Source organism: Camelina sativa, chromosome 4 (genome assembly GCF_000633955.1).
Source record: "Camelina sativa cultivar DH55 chromosome 4, Cs, whole genome shotgun sequence".
Taxonomy (NCBI): Eukaryota; Viridiplantae; Streptophyta; class Magnoliopsida; order Brassicales; family Brassicaceae; genus Camelina; species Camelina sativa.
The window spans coordinates 13,701,271-13,720,809 of NC_025688.1; the positions used below are offsets into that span (position 1 = coordinate 13,701,271).

The 19,539-nt window shown below is 34.2% G+C and overlaps 1 protein-coding gene, 1 non-coding gene and 1 pseudogene across 2 annotated transcripts; 2 read left to right on the top strand and 1 right to left on the bottom strand.

Moving 5' to 3' along the window:
• Positions 8,433–9,925, top strand: LOC104780464 (methyl-CpG-binding domain-containing protein 5). The gene is made up of 3 exons (XM_010504965.2): positions 8,433–8,931; positions 9,242–9,367; positions 9,468–9,925. Exons 1-3 carry the CDS (start codon positions 8,755–8,757, stop codon positions 9,726–9,728), a joined length of 564 nt encoding a protein of 187 aa, XP_010503267.1. The 5' UTR covers positions 8,433–8,754; the 3' UTR covers positions 9,729–9,925.
• On the top strand, positions 10,163–10,234 carry TRNAG-UCC. The gene has a single exon. It is a non-coding gene; the product is annotated as a tRNA-Gly (tRNA).
• LOC104780465 lies at positions 12,024–13,267 on the bottom strand (annotated as a pseudogene).

Genomic DNA, 19,539 nt, shown 5'->3' on the forward strand with positions numbered 1-19,539 from the left:
AATTTAGCCAACCAAAATAATTAAAAAATATTAAAATTTAACCAAAAATATTTTCTCTTGAAAGATAAATAAGTTAGTAGGAGAAATGAATTAATGTACAATTATTGGATAGGACTTACATTTGATTTAAATGGAGTTACATGCCTTTAATTATAAATACATATTTTGATTTTTTATAACCTAAAATAAAAGGAATACCAAGTGGCCGAATCAAAATTTACATGATTTGGTTGTTTGTTGATATAAACTCAACACTTACACATAATATTTCAAAATATAAAAATATCACTTTTGAAGTGACAAACTAAATTAGTTTTTTTATAAAATTCTATGAATACTTCAATCTCAATAATTTTTAAAACCCCAAGGATAACTTATATTTTTTTGGTTTTTTTTTTCACTCATCAATTTAATTTATAGTGCTAGATTTCATACTAATGGTTTCATCTTTAGAGAATTTAGTTAAATGGTTTTTTTTTAATTATATTTTATTTTTATATTTAAGTTCCAGTTGAATATGATTTCTTTTTTGGATCATTTTTTATTTTGATTAAACACACAAAAACCAATTGTTTAATTATGTTCTTTTTGTTTTCAAAAACCTCATATCATAAATATATATATATATATATATATATTGTATTGATCTTTGCAGATTTATCAATTGGATCACAAAACAAAATAGTCTTTATAAATGGATAATTATATTGATCTTTAAATATTATATTGATCTTTATAAATTATTAAAAATGATACAAGAATATGTAAGATAACCAGAGACATAATAGATAATTAGATATGGATCATTTCAACTTCATGATCTTATTGTGTGGTGAATATTGTAAGAAAGTATGAAAATAATGACTTATTATGACAACCCGTCCCGCGGACCCCACTAGACCCCGCTAGCTGCCCCAACGGACCGTCTCTGGACCCTGCTAGCCTCCCGCTAGCCGTCCCAACGGACCCCAAGCTGGCCCTGCAGGGCATCGATCCTAACCCATCACTGTGGATATCCAAATCCACCAGTAGGTTATTGGTGCGCCAGGCATTCCTCGAACCCTGTTCCCCACCCTTTAACAACCTTCCCACAAGACAAGTTGCCACCAATTGAGTTGTGTATTTGGATATCCATGGTGAGGGGTTAGGATCGATGCCCTGTAGGACCAGTTTGGGGTCCGTTGGGGCGGCTAGCAGTGAGGCTAGTGGGGTCCGTGGGACGGATTGTCAAACTTATAAGATGTTAATATAAAATAGAAAATGGAGATAAACCTTTTAAAAGATTAAATATATATATATATATATAAGATATACATATCATACAAACTCTAAAACTAAGCTTTTACAATGATATTTGATTTGATATTTTATAACTCATATACAAAACAAAACAAAACAAAAAAAAAAGAGATTTGAGAGTAGTGAAAGAAGATGAGAGAATGAAAGCGTGATAGACTAAGAGAATAAGATAATAAGTATTTATAGGAAGAGAAATGATGAAAAATTACATTTAGAAAAATGAGAGTTACAATTTTAATTTATTGTTTTGTTTTAATACAATTGATTAATACAACTTAGTGGAGAAATAAAGTTAATGCATAATTTATAGGTGGAATTCATATGATTTCAGTTTTATATTATGTGAGTTAAATATGAAAATTAATTGTTTTTAAATTTGTGTTTTAATATAAATATTTTTTTTTGTTAAAATTGCATTGCCAAGTGGACCAATAAGGAGAGAGTGAAACCTTACTTTTATATATATGATTTTTATGGCGGTACAAAAATGAAAGTTAGTTTTAAGGTTTAAAGTGTTAGTAAAATCATCTTAAAGGTTCAAAGTGTTAGTAACATCATTTTAAAGGTTTATAGTGTTATTGAAATTTTCTCGAGGTTTGAAGTGCTACCCAGTGACACTTTGAAGGTTTAAAACGTGATTTTTCCATATATTATATTTGTTTTGGTAAACTTTAGTTTACCGCTACCGTGTGATTAGCATCTAGGCTTGTTATTAATGCTCATTGACCATTTGATTATCTTTGGAATTTTTTGATGATTAGTGAAATAATTAATATCATAGAGATTGATTAGTATTGTTTAGTGATCTAAAACCTAAGGATTAGCTTCATTTATTTGCATGAACTCCACAAGTGAGCAAATAGCCAAATAGTCATTCTTGTCAATTACCTTATCCCACTTATTTCTTGATTTAAACCATTTGCTTCTTTCCCGCCTTATTTGAATTTGAATTTTGTTAGTCTTGTTAATTAAGCTTGTTACAGTTTATAACCAACTTTGTTTGATTAGATGGAATGAATGCATGAATTCTTAGTGTGTTGTTGTTCTTTGTTCGTTGGGGATTAACACTTTTATACTCAATGACATAACCATATACTTGTTGGGAATTTGTATCACAAGTATTCAAATTTCTAAGATAAATAAGCAAGCAAGCAATGAGGTAAATGATTCTTCATTCTTATGGATATTTGTTGTTGATTGCATAACTGGTATGTAGAATTTATGAAACACTGGTTTAGGTGTCAATGATCTGTTATCATTGGCTTACACTTTCAAAATCACACGGTGCACAAGTCAAAATTTTGGCTGGAAAGAAGATTGAGCTTATCACGTATAAGATGAATTATATGGATCCTAGGTTCACCGTTACTTGGTGCAAACATTATGGAATACCAATTGAAATAGGTAAAAAGCTTCATAGAATAAAACTGTCTTTTTTTTCTTTTTTTTTTTTTTTTTTTTTTTTTTTTTTNAAGAATAAAACTGTCAAGATGGTTCTTTTTATTCCTTTATAAACTCAAATAAAATATTTCTTTATCTATGTATTCAACAAATCTCTTGTGACAAAATTCGCTTGGGCAATGGAAGCAGAACCGAACTTCATGTTCTAATGCATTTGGAGAGAAATATCATCATCGTCTTTCTTTTGGTTTTGTTTGGTTTTTACCATGACTTGCTAGTCTCATATGATTTTGCCTTTTGTAGTGGTTTTGTAGCAAAAAAAAAAGAAAAGATTTGTTACTCTAATTTACTCAATGAAAAAATCATTAAAACTCCAGTTTATACATAGACGAGTTCGAATTTACTAGAAATATTCTATATTTTATAAATTTAAATTTATTTTATTTAAATTTTGGTCAAAAATATTTGCATTAATAAGATTCAAAAAAGGAAATACCCATATTGATATAAAATATAGTAGTTGTCAAAACAAAAGAGGATTTGTTGTTTTGTAAATGAAAATATATATACATACGGCTGTTGCAAGTTCTCACATTCAGAATAAGATTTTTTTATTTTATTTTAGAATAAGTTTTTTATTTTGACATAAAATTGGAAGGAAACGTTGGAATAGAGAGCAACAAATAAATAAAAAAAAAAAAAAAAAGGGAACTTTACTCTAATAGCTTAGAAAAGCTTAAAAAAGACTAGAATGTCATTTTTTTCCGAAAATTTTAATGACATATGAACCCTTTGGAAGATGTGTTAGGAAAATAAATTACAAGTGTGCCATTAAAAAGCGATGCCACGTACGTGTTTGTTCTACAACTGTTCAAAGTTTTTGGGGGGGAAAAATTCCCGCTCAAATAATCTATTTAACGATAGACATATTTTTTTCAATAGAGTTATATAAATTTTGGTAGACTTATTGGATAGAGTTTGAAAATTAAGTAGATTAAATTGGTAGAGATAGATTAGTGATGACAGACATAAATATAGTTGACAGAGTTATGGTTATCGGTAGATATATTTGATAGATATATTCTAATGATGATAGAATTATTAATTTTTGATAGAGATATTAGTACAATGGTGACAGATATAATAAGTTAATGTCGGGTGGCAGATTTGTTTGACAGATTTATATAGTCATTTTGGCAAACATATACACTGAGATAGATTTATATGACAGATATAGTTATATGCGATGATAGATATTTCCATATGGATAGACATAATTAAAAGCGATAGAATTATTACTTAATGAAGTGGTAGACATATTTGTTACTGAAATAACAAAAGTTAAGTAGAATTAAACATATAGACGTGATAGAGTTATTTAAATTGACAGATTTATACTATTGCTGTTTTAGGTCAAAACAAAGCATTTTACGAAATATGCTGTGTTTTATTTAATATTAGCTTTATATATGGTTTTAATTGATAATAACATTGAAAGATAAGGTAGTGCAGTGGTTATAGGTTGTTTAAAAGTGTTTCAAATCTGCAGTTCAAAGCTTAGCAGTTAGCAATTTTTTTTTTGTTTAAACTTAATTTGAAAAGGTAAATTCATAATTTGCTCAAGTCACCTTCTTCCCAAAAACCCTAGCGGCCGCTACACATTTCCTGCATTTTGTTCTTCAGATTTTTCCGTTTCTCTTTTTTTTTCCCGTCACTTTCTCACATTTCTTGACCAAAAAAACTTAAATACACCTTTCATTATGAGTTTTTAGCCAAAATTTTAGTAATAGGAGCTTTTTTCTGATTTTTTTTAACGCTTTGACTAAGTCACAACGGCTAACCTCTGCCTCCTCGCCGCGTTAACAGCCGCCGTCGCCGAACTAACCTCCGAATCATAAGAATCCAGTGATGGTTTGTTGCAACGAATCATGTTTTTAGTCATGTGTTATTCCAGACATTTTGTATTATGCAAATTGAGACATGTGAACAATTAAAATGATTCGAAAATCTCCCAAAACCAGTTCAAACCTAAACATTAAAGAGAAAATTAGGTTTAGGTGTATTCTGGCGATTTAGGGTTTCCGATTTATTCTTGCGATTTAATCTATCATCAGAAAAATACAAATATTACAAAAAATAAAAAAAAAACCAACAAACCAAACTAGAGATTTGTTCCTAGATTGATTGATTCACTCTTTGATCAATGGAGAACTTCTCTCCTTCTGTTAATTTTCTTCTGCCGATCTCAGATCCATCCAAGAGATGCATCAAATTCTTCCGGTTCTAGAATGAAGCTCTTCAAATCTTCTCCAAAAATCATCAACTCTGGGAAGGTTCACCACCGATTACGTGCATATCTGGTGTGATTCTTCTCTTTAATTTGCTCTTATAATATGAGCAAAATAATCCCCTAAGACACAACGCAAACTGTAAGTAATCCAAACAAGATTGAACACAGAATAAGAGCTCCACTAAAAGCACCGTATATTGCCATACACATCAAAGCATATTATGAGACATAAACGTCAATTACCTTTCATGGATACATAAAAGCCGAACATGGTCGCCACTTATGTTCGATTCAGAACTCTTCATTAATTTCCATGCCCATCACTATCACAAATACGAATGTGTTATGCTCTTTTTGATCAAATCCTAAATTAATGATAATCTGGATCCAAAGTTCAAATCCTAAATAACATGGGAGCAAGTCCGACATAGATCTCCTTTGGTACCGTGGGCGAAGATTGTTTGGTTCAAACAGCATGTTCCGCGCTACTCCTTCATTGCCTGGTTAGCAATGCTCAACCGGCTTCCCACTCGAGATAGACTCCACAGGTGGGGAATGAATGTTCCTACCTCTTGTGTGTTATGCTCGTCTGAGGTTGAGAGCCATGCCCATTTGTTCTTTGAATGCCCATTTGCCTCTAACTTGTAGGGTTTTCTAGCTGCAAAGTTCATTTCAAACCCTCCCTGCAACCTCCTTGCCGCTGCATCGTGGATTGCCTCTCGCAATTCGCCTTCTCAAGCTAACCTAACCGCCATCCTCAAGCTCCTCCTTACGACTATCCTCTATCACGTATGGAAGGAGCGAAATTCCAGGATCTTCGCCAACGCCGCCTCCACCATCCACCAACTCCGTACTGCTGTTGATCGTGCAATGCGGGACAGGCTTCTGTCCTTCACGGGCCCTTCTGTGCACTCCTCTCTCCTCCTTACTTACTTCTCGCATGTTTCTCCTGTATCCTTTTTGGTGTAAATAATTTTTTTTTCTGTCTAATGTTCCTGTACTAATGGGTAGTTTTTGTAATAGTAGAACCTTCTGTTTCTTTTGGAATGAAATCTTCACATTAAAATCAAAAAAAAAAAAAAAGTTCAAACAAAATACTAGATCTTTGGAATCAACAAACTTGTTTTGAATCAAATCATTTCTGTCCTACATGTTAGCTATCATTAACACTAAGGAACCAAAAATTACAATAAAACATTCTTACCAACGAATTGGACAGTGGCATGGCCTGGATGTGGAACAAGATACAAAGACGAGAGACTCCATTGACAACCCACACCTCGGCGGCTCCACAAACCCAGAAACAAAGACGATAGGCTTCATTAAATACAAAATAAAACTAGAAGGGAAAAGAAACTCACTCTGGCGGCGACAATGACGATGAGGGCTTGTAAATTGCCAGAATAAATCGGAAACCCTAAATAGCGATTTGGGGGCGAAGAGAAAAATGAAAAGGATTAATTAGGGTTTTTTTTTTGGGTGTTTTTCTTATATAATTTCAGTTTTTTTCTGTTTTTAATTTTAAATGACATGAATTTTAAATACGTGAAAATAATAAGGCTTTAAAGTCAATTTTCAAATTTTATGTGTTATTTGAGTAAAAGTTTGGTCAGATGTGTTATTAGAGTAAACCATCTAACTTATATGTGTTGTTTGAGTAATTTTTTCAAAAAGAAAGTTGTAGAATAACATTTTGTTTGCAATGCTCGTAGACAAAAAGAAAAGAAAAGAGAGAATCTGGAGAGAGAGAGAAAGAGAGTTTTGGGGGAAGACGATCAGAGACTATGGCGAGCAGTTTCGAAGATTTGGGGTTATCGGAGGGTCTGTTCAGAGCAATGCTTTATGCTTTACAAAAAAGGCATTTGCCTTAGGCCACACAAAAAAATAAGCAAATAATGGCCACATTTTCTTTTGTACACTAGACTGAGCATTTTTTTTATGTAGTGTTTTAGGAAATTTTTGGAAAGAAAACTCAACATGCACATAAGTTTTGTTTCTTTTTTTTTGCTTAATATAAGCTATTATATCTTATTCTTTAAAGATTTTTTTTTAAAATTAATAATATTTCTTTTTCTTATAACCAAAAAAAAAATTTCTCTTAAAAATAAAATATGTGAAGTTTCATTTAAAATTTTGTTTTAGGCCTCTACGGACCTTGGCACGGCACTGGGTCTGTTAGCTGCGATGCAGGATCGCTGTCGTCTGGAAAAGCCGACGCCTATTCAAGATACCACTCTTATGAAGATGATCGGAGGATCAAGCGTGATAGCAACAGTTGGATCCGGTGCCGATAAAAGCACTCTGGTTGCAATGGCGGTGTGTGGGATTGTGAACTGATTTTGGTCAAAAATATTTGCATTAATAAGATTCAAAAAAGGAAATACCCATATTTGGTTATAAAGTTTAACAACATAATGAATTTAATTCCTAATTGTACAACATGTGTACTAATGAGGTTTAGTCATAAGATTTTTAAACATATTCAACTTGTGATAGCTTTTAATGTGTCTATTTTAAATTGATGATAGATCCCAAAGACTTAATAATAACAATTGTTTGCTCTTCAGTTTTATTTGTACAACTTTTTAAGTAACAAAATCCTTAGAACCAAGTCTTGGATTTTTTTTGGTTATGTGTGTGTTGGTTTCTTTTTGATACATATTATTAAAACAAACGACAATAATTGTGGTATATGATGAAGTCAAAAATCTACATGTGTTGGACAACAAAAGTGTGTCGTGGGTTTGCTATTTCTTTTGCAAAATCTCATAGCTTGCCTAGCATGAAAGCCACCAACTATGATGATAAGGAATGATAGTTTTATTGTAATTGATTTTTAGATTAATATTATTCCATAAGACTTTAACTATTCTTTATAGCTTCGTTACTCTTCCTATTTGCAAAGTTTAAGAGCACCCTTATTATCATTTGTGTGGGTGTATTTAAATATAAAACTATAATAAAAAATTAAAAACAAATTAATTGATGAACTGGAAAGATATGTCTAGAGACACTTTAAATCCCAAAAAGGCTAGTGTCTTTAATTTTTAATATTTTTTAGTTGGTATTAATTACGGTTATAAATTTCTTATCTTGTAATCTAAATTATTTGAACAAGATTTCAGTTTTTTTTGTTCTTAATGTAAATTAGTTTGGTTTTGGTTCTAGTTGATGCAAAAAAAAAAAAAAATAATAAATTTGTTGAGATCTAGTTGATGCAATTTATAGTTTGGAGTTGGTTTTAGTAATAATATAATCTTGAAAATATTAATAATATATGCAATTTGTTTTGGTTAAACAAATTCCAAATTTCCAATTTGCTTTCCCATTGATTTTCCGGTTACACACATTTCGTGTGTTATTCACTTATTCTTAACAACAAGAAGGATATATTAAATTGCCAAATGACCCTTTAAACTGGAGTGGACACATGTGAAAAAAAAAAAAAAAATAGGCCCAAAAACCCAGAAAACAACCAGAGATAAAGGCGACGTGGCTGATTAAAGCCATTCCTCGGAGCTCAAACTTTGAAACAGAAACCAAAACACGACATTTACGTTTTTACGAAGTCTTATTATTATAACCTCTGCTGCGTTCAATTAGCTGTCGTGGTTACATCTTCTTCTAACTCACAAAGCTGTTGTACTTTTGTCTTTTTTTCAGAAACTCTGATTCAGTAAAAAAAGAATCTTCAAATCTCTCTCTCTCGAGAGACCAGATTCTCTCATCCGGATTTGGATTGAAACCCTTTTGCTTTTCGAGAAATGTCGGACGGCACAGATCAGGCTCAACCACCGCCGGAGAACACTTCTAATCCGGTAGATCCGTCGAAGTCACGGAAGCGTGCGACCCCTGGGGATGATAATAATTGGCTTCCTTCTGATTGGAGAACCGAAGTTAGGGTTCGAACCTCCGGCACTAAAGCTGGTGTTGTCGATAAGGTAATTGGCTTCCTCCTGGTCTCTGTGTTCATCGAGATTTGCTTAGTCCTTTAGGAATGGAATCTTGTGAAAAGTTTATTGAGAAATTGTCTGTACAAATTGATTGATATGTTCTTTCTTGATTTGAAATTGGGAAAATTTGATTATTTTGGGTATTTTAGAGACTCTTCAGTGTGTAATGAAGATTATAGATACATAGATAGATTTAGTGGGTTCTTACCTAAAATGCATGATGAAGATTTTGCTCTGTGTCTGTGTGTGTGAAGGATGGCCATTTAGTAATATTTGAATGTCTGGTTCTGTAATGTAGTTCTACTACGAACCTATTACGGGTCGTAAGTTCCGGTCCAAGAACGAGGTTTTGTACTACTTGGAACACGGGACGCCTAAAAAGGCCGTCAAGAAAGCGGATAACAACGGAGACCTGCATCCTGAAGTGAGTGAGAAAAACGTTTCTCTTTGTTAGTTTAAAGTTTAAACCCTTTGTTTGCTTCTTCCTTTACTTGAACTGTTTGTCTTTGCACATTTCTTTGTAGCATTCTGAAGGTCGAGGAAGCAGTAGTAGGCGGCAGACCAAGTCCAACAAAAAAGCTAATGAGCCACCGCCACCGCCAAAGCCTGTGAACTTTGATTTTATGAATGTGCCGGAGAAGGTCACTTGGACGGGGACTGATGGTTCAGATAAAGCTTGGTGGCCTTCCATTGGGGACTACAAGATTCAAGAATCTGTCAGCCAAGATTGGGACAAAGCATTCACTCTTGTCACAACCCGAAACGCTTGGAAACCAATGTTTTAGAAGAAGATTGCTGCTGCAGCTCAAATAACAGAAGCGCTAGAGAATCATATCTATTTGGTACTTTGGATTTTGCTTTCATTTGTTTAACATGTGTAATGTAGGTTAATGATATTTTAATTTGGGTTGTAATATACTTTATAACGTTTCGTAGAGATTTTGAAGGCAATGTATGTCAAATATTATTGCCTTTGAGAGAATCATTGAGTAACAAAGTTTTGAAATCTGAAATTTAGTGGGTGGAGTTAGACGAGCCATGTTACTTCGCTTCTCAGTTCTCTCTGCTTTAAATCAGAAAAGCATCAGCTTTGTACATAAGACTCTACCTATTTTTTTTTTTTTGTCAAACAGACTCTACCTATCTAGGCTGCTTCAAATCTAATACCATTTACAATCTTTTACGCTTCCTAAAGGGTATTATGAAAATCCAATAAAAAGCGTCTGTAGTCCAACGGTTAGGATAATTGCCTTCCAAGCAATAGACCCGGGTTCGACTCCCGGCAGACGCATTTTATTTTTATTTTTGTTTCCCCCCCGCCATAATCATCTGCTTCGACTATATATATGTCTATAATAATACAGATGGAACCGGTCATAATTATACTTAAAACTAGATTATGAGCTGCGGTATACCGCGGAACAAGTTTTTTTTTTGTTTTTTTGTTAATGTACTATTTTCATAGTAATTTTGCTAATGTACTTTTTTGTTAATTTTAGTGATCTAGTATATAATACGCGATATACCACACAACAATTTTTGTTTAATACAGTCTTAATAAATCAGTTTGATTCGATATATTTTATATTGATGTTGTTAAAATAGTAAAATGAGGATTTAACCCGTATTGAAGTAACATATTAATGATATTTTATGTTTTAATATTATCAATTTACTCATGTCATGTCATATAACCAGTCATGTAATATAACTCGTTTGTGTTATTTTAAAAATTTAATATGTTTAAATATTCATAATTTTAAACTTTTTGTTATGTTAAAATATCAGTTATAAATTATAATCTTCTTAAAATTTTATAATTTATTATATACGGTAGATTTAATATATATGTATGTTGAACACACAATTTTTACATTAATTGAGTAATATATGTTTGTTTTAAAAACACAAATTCACAATATATGCAGAAAAAATATTTTTATTAACTTTATGTTTTATATAATGATTTACTACATTTAAAATTTTAAATAAAAAAGATTATAGGAAAATAATTTTTTTTAATCTGGAATAAATCTTCTAAATATCTATATTAATGATAGAACATTATATGTATGGATATTTTAAAATATTTTAATTATGTTTGGTTAGAAATTTAACAAAACTTGTTTGGATATGAATATAAGCATTTAATGGTAAATGTTTCCAAAAACATAATTTTGAGCAAAAACTGCTGCAAAAATACTAGTATAGATTTTTCCATTGAAGAAATTGACCAATAAATAACATATATATTAAATTTCCAAGAATAATAGATATACAAACAATAAAATAAAAGATTATCTCTTAGAAGTACGATTATATGTTAACTATAACAAACATGCTAATGTTGTAATGTAAAAATGGCATGTCAATGGCTGTGGTTAAAAAGCTAAATAATGTTTTTTTAATGTTGGAAAAGCTGAGCAAAACATGAGTTCTTTGTGAAGTGACTTTAATGCAGTGGCCAAAAGTAAGTCCTTAATGCACAAGACACCATCACACCAGGGATCGAGCGTAGAGATTAGACTAATGGACCGGCTTTTTGTTGCCCAATGGTTGACAAAAAAAAAACATGAGTTCTTTATCTTGCTCCAACAAAAAAACACCACTATTTGCCAATTAAAAGTACAAAAAAAATCTATAAGGAAACATAATACAATAAGTCAGTAAATACTTTGGTTTTGTATTATTGTGAGATGATGTACTAAACATATATAAAAGTTTTGGTAGCAATATTATAATGTTTGGAGTTTTAAGTTTGTAGTTTTTGCATATAAGAGAGTGAACGGTTTTTAATTAATCACTGATTTGATTAAGAACCAATTTTTATTGATGCACAAAAGAAGATATGAAAATGTTTTACCTTATGTTATGTGGCTTCAAAACCTAAGTAAATACTAGTTGATATTTTTGTCTTCATACATATTTTTGAATTTTGTATTTGAAATAAAATTTTCGACTCTCAATAGTAATTTGAAAATTTGAAAGAATGAAGCAGTTATAAATTATTATATGTTTGATAATTAATTTTTGGCAACGAGGATTCCAAAACTTCTATAAAAGACAAGACCCAAAGAAAAAATCCATAACTTTGCTATAATTGACCAAACCAGTAGCAAATCCATTACAGACGTTTGAAGCAGGTGATCTACTAGGACAAGGTAACAGACCCTAAAAGAAATCTTTCCTTTTTACTGCTAAATCTATCAAAGAAAATCCTATACGGTTTCTATTATACAGTATTCGAATGAGTGGATGAACCAGAACAGCTGCACGAAAGCTGGTGGACTTGCTGGCAAATAAAGAAATTGCATAATCAAGTACTATTATTCTGAGCGAGGGGAAAAAAAAATCAACAAAACCAAAAACAAAAACAACAAAAAAAACGTTTGAAATTCTCCATGTGATTTGCATAAGTAGATATGATGCTGAGAGGTCCATTCCGGCGTCTAAATTGGTCATCCACAACTCCTTCAACCACAACCGTTCTGAAGCTGTTAGCCTTGGGATCAAATTATATAATCCGAAACGGACTCTCCAAAGCTGATGGTACATAAATAAACTCGCCAGCATCATTGACACCGCTCAAGTGTAATCGGGTTTTTGAAATCGGATCATCGCGAGTGAAAGGTAAATGGAGATGTTTACAAGACCACTCCTCTTTCTCGGCATCTTCCAGAATCCACATGGTAATATCATCATCTTCTGAAGAAACACTAACTAACTTCCCCTCATAAACTATGAGGAAACAATAAGAAAAGGACCATGGTACTTTTATTACACTCAACTTTTCTGACCGGACATGGAACCTCACCAAAAACTGAGAAAGACAATCATATATATGAGAGGCCACATAGTAGACAACCCCGTCAATGCATCGTCCAGAGCCAGAAGGGGTATGTTCAGGAGTACCTTGGATGACTCTCCATGATTCTTCAGCTCCTCCTCCCAGTGTAAGAGCCCGAGGCTGATGATTGTTGCACTTAGGAAAATGACAAGAAGGGATAGACAACACTTTGTATGTACCATCTATCGGATCATATCCTAGAAAGTTAAACGGGAATAACCAGCGACGGTTGGGTATGGGTAAACTCGAGAAACGCCTCGTGGTTGGGTTCCAGATTTGGGATTGTCCTGATATATTATGGCAGATCAGGCCATTGACCGACTCTCAGCTTTTAAAGACACCAAATTGAGGATATGTCATCGAATAACTGTCTGCCACTACTAGAGGGTTCTTCTCCTTTGAACTCTGGTTTTCTAACAAGGACAGAACAAACAGCTTGTCGTTTTCTCTTAACAAGATGACAAGACAGGGTGTAGAATTAGATATCGAACCAACTTTCTTCATTAATTCACAAAACAGAGTATTTATACAAGCGACTCGACACAAAGAGATAGACTCGAGACTACGAGAATATAGGACCACAAGTCCTTATCAACACAAAGAGATAAACACGACACAAAATACAAGTCTATCCGTAATACTCCCCCTCACGGTGGAGGGTGCAGGTCACGAACGCCCAACGTGGACAAAATGTAATGAAACTGATCACGTCCAAGTGCTTTGGTGAAAATGTCGGCGAGCTGCTCAGTCGTACGAACATGCTGTGTAGTAATAATGCCGTCGCGAACCGCATCACGAACGGCATGACAATCGTTTTCAATATGCTTCGTACATTCATGAAAAACCGGATTAGTAGCAATATGAAGAGCAGCTTTACTATCGCAAAACAAACGAGCTGGCGCAGCTTGGTCGATGCCTAATTCCTTTAACAACTTGCGAAGCCACTTGATTTCTTTAAGAGCAACAGACATGGCCCGGTACTCGGCCTCTGCGGAAGAGTGTGAAACAGTTTTCTGCTTTTTAGTTTTCCATGAGACAGGAGAACCACCAAGCAAGACTACATACGCACTAAGCGACCGACGTGTAATCGGACAAGAACTCCAATCCGAGTCATAGTAAACATCGATAGTCAAATCCAGCGACGACTGAAGCAAAATGCCATGACCAGGCGAACCACCTAAATAACTGACCACACGCAAGGCTGCTTCCAAATGAGCTTCTCGCGGAGTTTGCATAAATTGAGCCAAGACATGAACAGCATAACTTAACTCAGGCCGGGTATGTAATAAGTACAGAAAACGACCAATAAGACGACAGTAAGACCTAGGATTCGTAAGTAGCGGACCATCATCAGTAGCAAGGTGATGATTTTGTTCCACAGGAGTATACGCAGGACGAGTACGAAGATCATCACCATGATCAGCAACAATGTCAAGAGCATACTTGCGTTGAGACAAGAAGAAACCGTCAGGTCCACGACTAACTTCGAGACCAAGAAAATACTTGAGCTTGCCCAAGTCTTTCATAGAAAAGCACCGACTGAGATAATCTTTAAACTTTTGGAGCATGTAACTATCATTTCCACAAATGATAAGATCGTCAACATAGATCAAAACATGAAGCTCAATGTTCTTCCGGGTATATGAGAAGAGAGAATAATCATCATATGACTGGAAGAAGCCAAACCGCAAAAGTGCATCGGACAACTTCTTGAACCAACAACGAGGGGCCTATTTCAAACCATACAAGGACTTGCGAAGACGCCAAACCTTGCCAAGATGAGACTGACGAAAACCCGGAGGAAGCTTCATATATACCTTCTCATCAAGATCACCATGGAGAAACGCATTATGTACATCCATTTGGTAAACCTCCCAGTTCTTAGCAGCAACAAGACGAAGAAGTGTACGAATTGTCGTCATGCGAACCACAGGAGCAAAAGTCTCCTTGTAATCGTCCCCCTCAACCTGATTATAACCAAGAGCAACAAGCCTTTCCTTGTAACGTTCCACAGAACCATCGACATTGTACTTTGTCTTATAAATCCACTGACAACCAATCGCCACTTTGTTAGGAGGAAGATGAACCAGCTCCCTGTTTTATTATGTTCCAGTGCCTCAACCTCGTTAGACATAGCATTGTTCCAGACTTTGATCTTAACAGCTTCTTGAAAGTGTTTAGGCTCGTCATGGTTAGCGATTGCCGCAAGAAAAACACGCTGTGCTGGTGAAAAATGTTCATCAGAGACATAATTTGTGAAAGGAGATAGAAAGGTACCTGGGACCGAAGACGAAAACTGTGACGAGAAGGCAGGAAGAGCGTTTGATGATGGTGTGTGATTAACATTGTACAAGACGTAATCACTAAGCCGCACAGAAGGCTTCGTAGGACGTTGACTTTGACGAGGAAGAGGTGGAGCAGGTAAAGCCGTCAGAGCCGGTAATACAACAAGTAGAACAGAATCCTCATGAAGACAGCTAGACGAGACAACCGGAGGCAGAGCAGGTTGACTCGAGACAACAGAAGATGGTTCAACAGCAGGAACTACCGAGTCTGTAACAACCGGAACAGAGGAGACAGGAACAGAACCTACATCAACATTGTCAACCGCCGGTGAAAGAGACTCAGTGCCAGATTCTGGCACAAGAGAAGCAACAGAGCTCCCCCTTGCATCCGAAGTAGAAACAATCCAATCATCATAATCAGAAGTCGGAGAAGAAGACACAAAGGGTAAAGATGCGGCTGATACAACAGTCGCATAAGGAAACACATTCTCTTGAAAAATGACATCCCGCGAGACAAGGAACTCGTTTCTCTCAATATCAAACACCTTCCAACCTTTCTTGCCAGAAGAATAGCCAACAAAAACACACAAACGACTTTGCTGGCCAAACTTATCTTTGTCTCGTGTAAGTCGGTGAACATAACACGCAGAACCGAAGACACGAAGTGTATCATATGAGGGTTTGGAACCATGGAGCAACTCAAAGGGACTGCGACCCGAATGTATAGAAGATGGTGTACGGTTAATCAAATATGCAGCAGTGAGAATAGCCTCACCCCAGAACTTAACCGGTAAATTTGCCTGAAACAACAATGCCCGAGCAACATTGAGTATGTGCCGATGTTTCCGTTCGACACGTCCGTTCTGCTGAGGCGTACCAACGCAAGATGTTTGATGAACAATTCCATTAGTACGAAAGTGTGAAGAGAGACACATGAATTCTGTTCCATTATCAGTTCGAACAACCTTGACAGCTTTACCAAATTGTTTTTCCGTGTATTGTAAGAAATTTGTAAGAACTCCCCGCACTTCGGACTTCTCAAGCAAGAGAAACGTCCAAACTGCTCGAGAGAAGTCATCAACAATAGTCAAAAAATAAACCGCACCACAAGAGGAAGGTACACGGTACAGACCCCAAACATCACAATGTATCATCGAAAAACAATCTGTTGTTTTATTAAGACTATCTGGAAAAACAGCTCTCGTTTGTTTGGCTCTAAAACAAACGTCACAAGGCGTAGAGTCAACAGTAGACGAGGAGCGAGAAAACACAGGTAAAGCTGAAAGAACAGAAAAACTAGGGTGTCCTAAACGCCGATGCCACAGCGCAGGATCAGAAACCGCACTTGCCATATGGACCTTTGTTGTAGCCACATCCGTAAAATAATACACACCATCACGCTCTTCACCGCTTCCAATCAAAGTCTTCGAAAAACGGTCCTGCAAAACACAAAATGTGTCAGAGAATGTGGCAAGACACTTTGTTTGTTTCAAAATCTTAGAAACAGAAATCAAAGTGCAGTTGAGTGAAGGCACAAAAAGAACATTTGTCAACTTGACATCATGTGAGAGTGGAAAAACCCCATGCTTATAGCAAGGTTTTACTTCCATCAGCAAATCCAACCGGACTTGGTGGAATAAAGACCACATCGGTTAACAAAGAGAGAGTCCCCGTCATGTGATGGGATGCTCCAATATCCAAAATAACGTTGCCAAATTTAATCTTACCAGACAACTTGTCGCTTGTATAAATACTCTGTTTTGTAGAATTAAATATCGAACCAACTTTTTTCATTAATTCACAAAACAGAGTATTTATACAAGCGACTCGACACAAAGAGATAGACTCGAGACTACGAGAATATAGGACCACAAGTCCTTGTCAACACAAAGAGATAAACACGACACAAAATACAAGTCTATCCGTAATACAGGGACTTTTTGATCGAGCTGCGAAAGACTTAATGAAAGATGGAAGGGTGGTGGCTGATGAACACAGATTCGACACGCAGCGCGACTTGCCAACAGATTTTGCAGGAAGCCGTACGAGTACCTCCAAGATTAGATCCATAGGAATTGAGGTGCCTTTCGACGATGATGAAAAGTCTTTTATTGCCGTAATCCTTTTTCCTGTTTTCTCTGGATCTTCTTGCTCCCCCATCATCGACGCCGCTCAACCCTAATTCTTCTCTCTCTGTTTTCCTGACGGCTGTTTCTAGCTGTTTGGTTTTCAAAGTTACTTGTTAAAGGGATTACGACACTTATGAATTGTATAGTTAAGATTTGACATGTATGATGTATCAAATCTAAAATTATTAAATATATATATATATAATGTAAAAATTCAAACTTATTTTAAAAAGGATATATATATATATATATATATATATATTATATAAAGTTTGATGTCAATTGTATTGTTCAGATTTCGACATATGTCAATTCTAAATTTATTAAAATTTTAAAAAATAAAAATATAAAATAGAGAAAAGAAAACCTAATTTTATTTAAAAAAAAATTTAGAAACCTTTATAAACTTCCAAAATGTATAACAAAAGTTTTGTTTTTAACAGTTTTAAAATTATTAAAAGGCAATTATAAGAAAATTATAAAATTTAAACAGCTTTAAAATTTAGAAAAGATCATTATAAGGAAATTATGTATATATATATCATAAAATTAGAAATTATAATATTGTTTACAAGAAAAAGAATTACATTTTATATAAGATAAAAAATAATTCAATGATGACAAAAAAATGATTGTGAAAATTATACAATTATTACTGTTTCTACAAAAATGTAAATACTCACCTTTACATAAAGAAAAAGATTGTTGAAGTGAAAAAAATAAAAAATAAAACTAGATCGTCTCATATTATTTTCACCAATCAAATAATTTATTCAATAAGCTATTTAATGAGTTTATAAAGACAATTTGTTGGTAGTAGTAAAGACTAAAAATTATATTTTAAAAATAAAATATATTTGTGTGTACAAATACATTTTTAATGGTAATGTAGATAGTATATTTGTAAATGGATATACATTAGTGAATTATAGGAAAAAACAACTATTTTCTATAACTAAAAGTTTATCTCTTATTCTCTTTACTTTTATACATTGTTTTTACTTACGAAAAGAATTAAATATATATTCTTTGTTAAATTTAATTTAATTTTAATAACTTGAACTCATCTACAACTATTTTCTTTAACAAAAATTATATCTATTTACTTTTTCTTTTTCTTTTTCAACGAAAAAAATAAATTAAAAGGATTTATCTTGGTTAGTTGCCCAAGCTGGAAGGAAAGTGTTTACAAAAGAAACTTCAGAAATAAGAGAACGTGAAGCACGAACAAGACAATCTGCCTTCATATTTGATGCACGCGGAATCCAAGAGATGGAGAATAGTGGGAAGGACTCCAACGAGTTAAACTCATCGAGCAGGTTGGAGAAGGATGACCAATCTTCAGAAGACTGCACCATAGTGAGTAACTCAGCACAATCAGTCTCGAAATGTTGACAAGAAATCCCTGCAGCACGTATCCGCTTCATGGTCAACAATAACGCTTCTAACTCCGAATGTAGGGGGGAAGGGCTCCGTCTTAGGCACTTGGCCCCCAACAACAAGGTTTACTCCTCACCAACACAACACCACCAGCCCAATCATGAATGCAAATTGGCTGCTTTACAAGAACCATCAATCTAACAACCAGGTGAATAAACCTAGACATCCGAAGACGAAGATGGAGATGACATGACCACCGTAAAAGAGAGCGCCTCTTCCCAGACTAACTTATCTCTCGAAGCCTGAACAATTATATCATTTGCCTCGATCTCTAAACCTTGAAAACTCTTTTATTTATGGCCTTCTAGATTGCCTATAAAATCCATTGTAATTGAAAAAGTTGATCAGGATCACCCTGTTGAGAGGCATTCCTACAGACAACAAAATCCAAATTCGAGTACACCAACTCATATGGAAAACCCTCTAACGAGACCGGAGTAAGATAGATCCCAAACTTCACTAGAGCGAGGGCATTCAAAGAAAACATGATGAATAGTCTCAACCGCGGAGTCGCACCTTTTACACCAAATATCACATTGGACACCTCGGTGTATCTACTTACTTTTATAGATAGTTTTTACTTACTAAAATTATTTACTTTATATTCTTTGTTAAATTTAATTTTTTAATTTAAAAACTCTAAACCGCACATCGGACGGATCCTAATCTAGCATATATATATATAACATCAAACCCACTTTTGAGGATCAATTTAAAATAACAGCAGTTTAGATTTGTTAATTTTTAAAAAAGTGACAATGTTTTGATCCAACAATTGTGTTTCTTCATCATAAGCATAACTTTCAATGTTGGCACCTCTTAATTTTACGTACCTTTTTGTTTCGCACCTCTAATTTTTTCACAGCTGTTTATTTTGTACACCTTTTTATTTATA

Excerpts from the sequence above, each read along its gene's own strand:
- LOC104780464 (XM_010504965.2), top strand. The coding sequence starts at position 8,755 with ATGTCGGACGGCACAGATCAGGCTCAACCACCGCCGGAGAACACTTCT. Across the intron at positions 8,932-9,241 it reads AAGCTGGTGTTGTCGATAAG|TTCTACTACGAACCTATTAC; the intron begins GTAATTGGCTTC and ends TCTGTAATGTAG. Across the intron at positions 9,368-9,467 it reads ACGGAGACCTGCATCCTGAA|CATTCTGAAGGTCGAGGAAG; the intron begins GTGAGTGAGAAA and ends ATTTCTTTGTAG.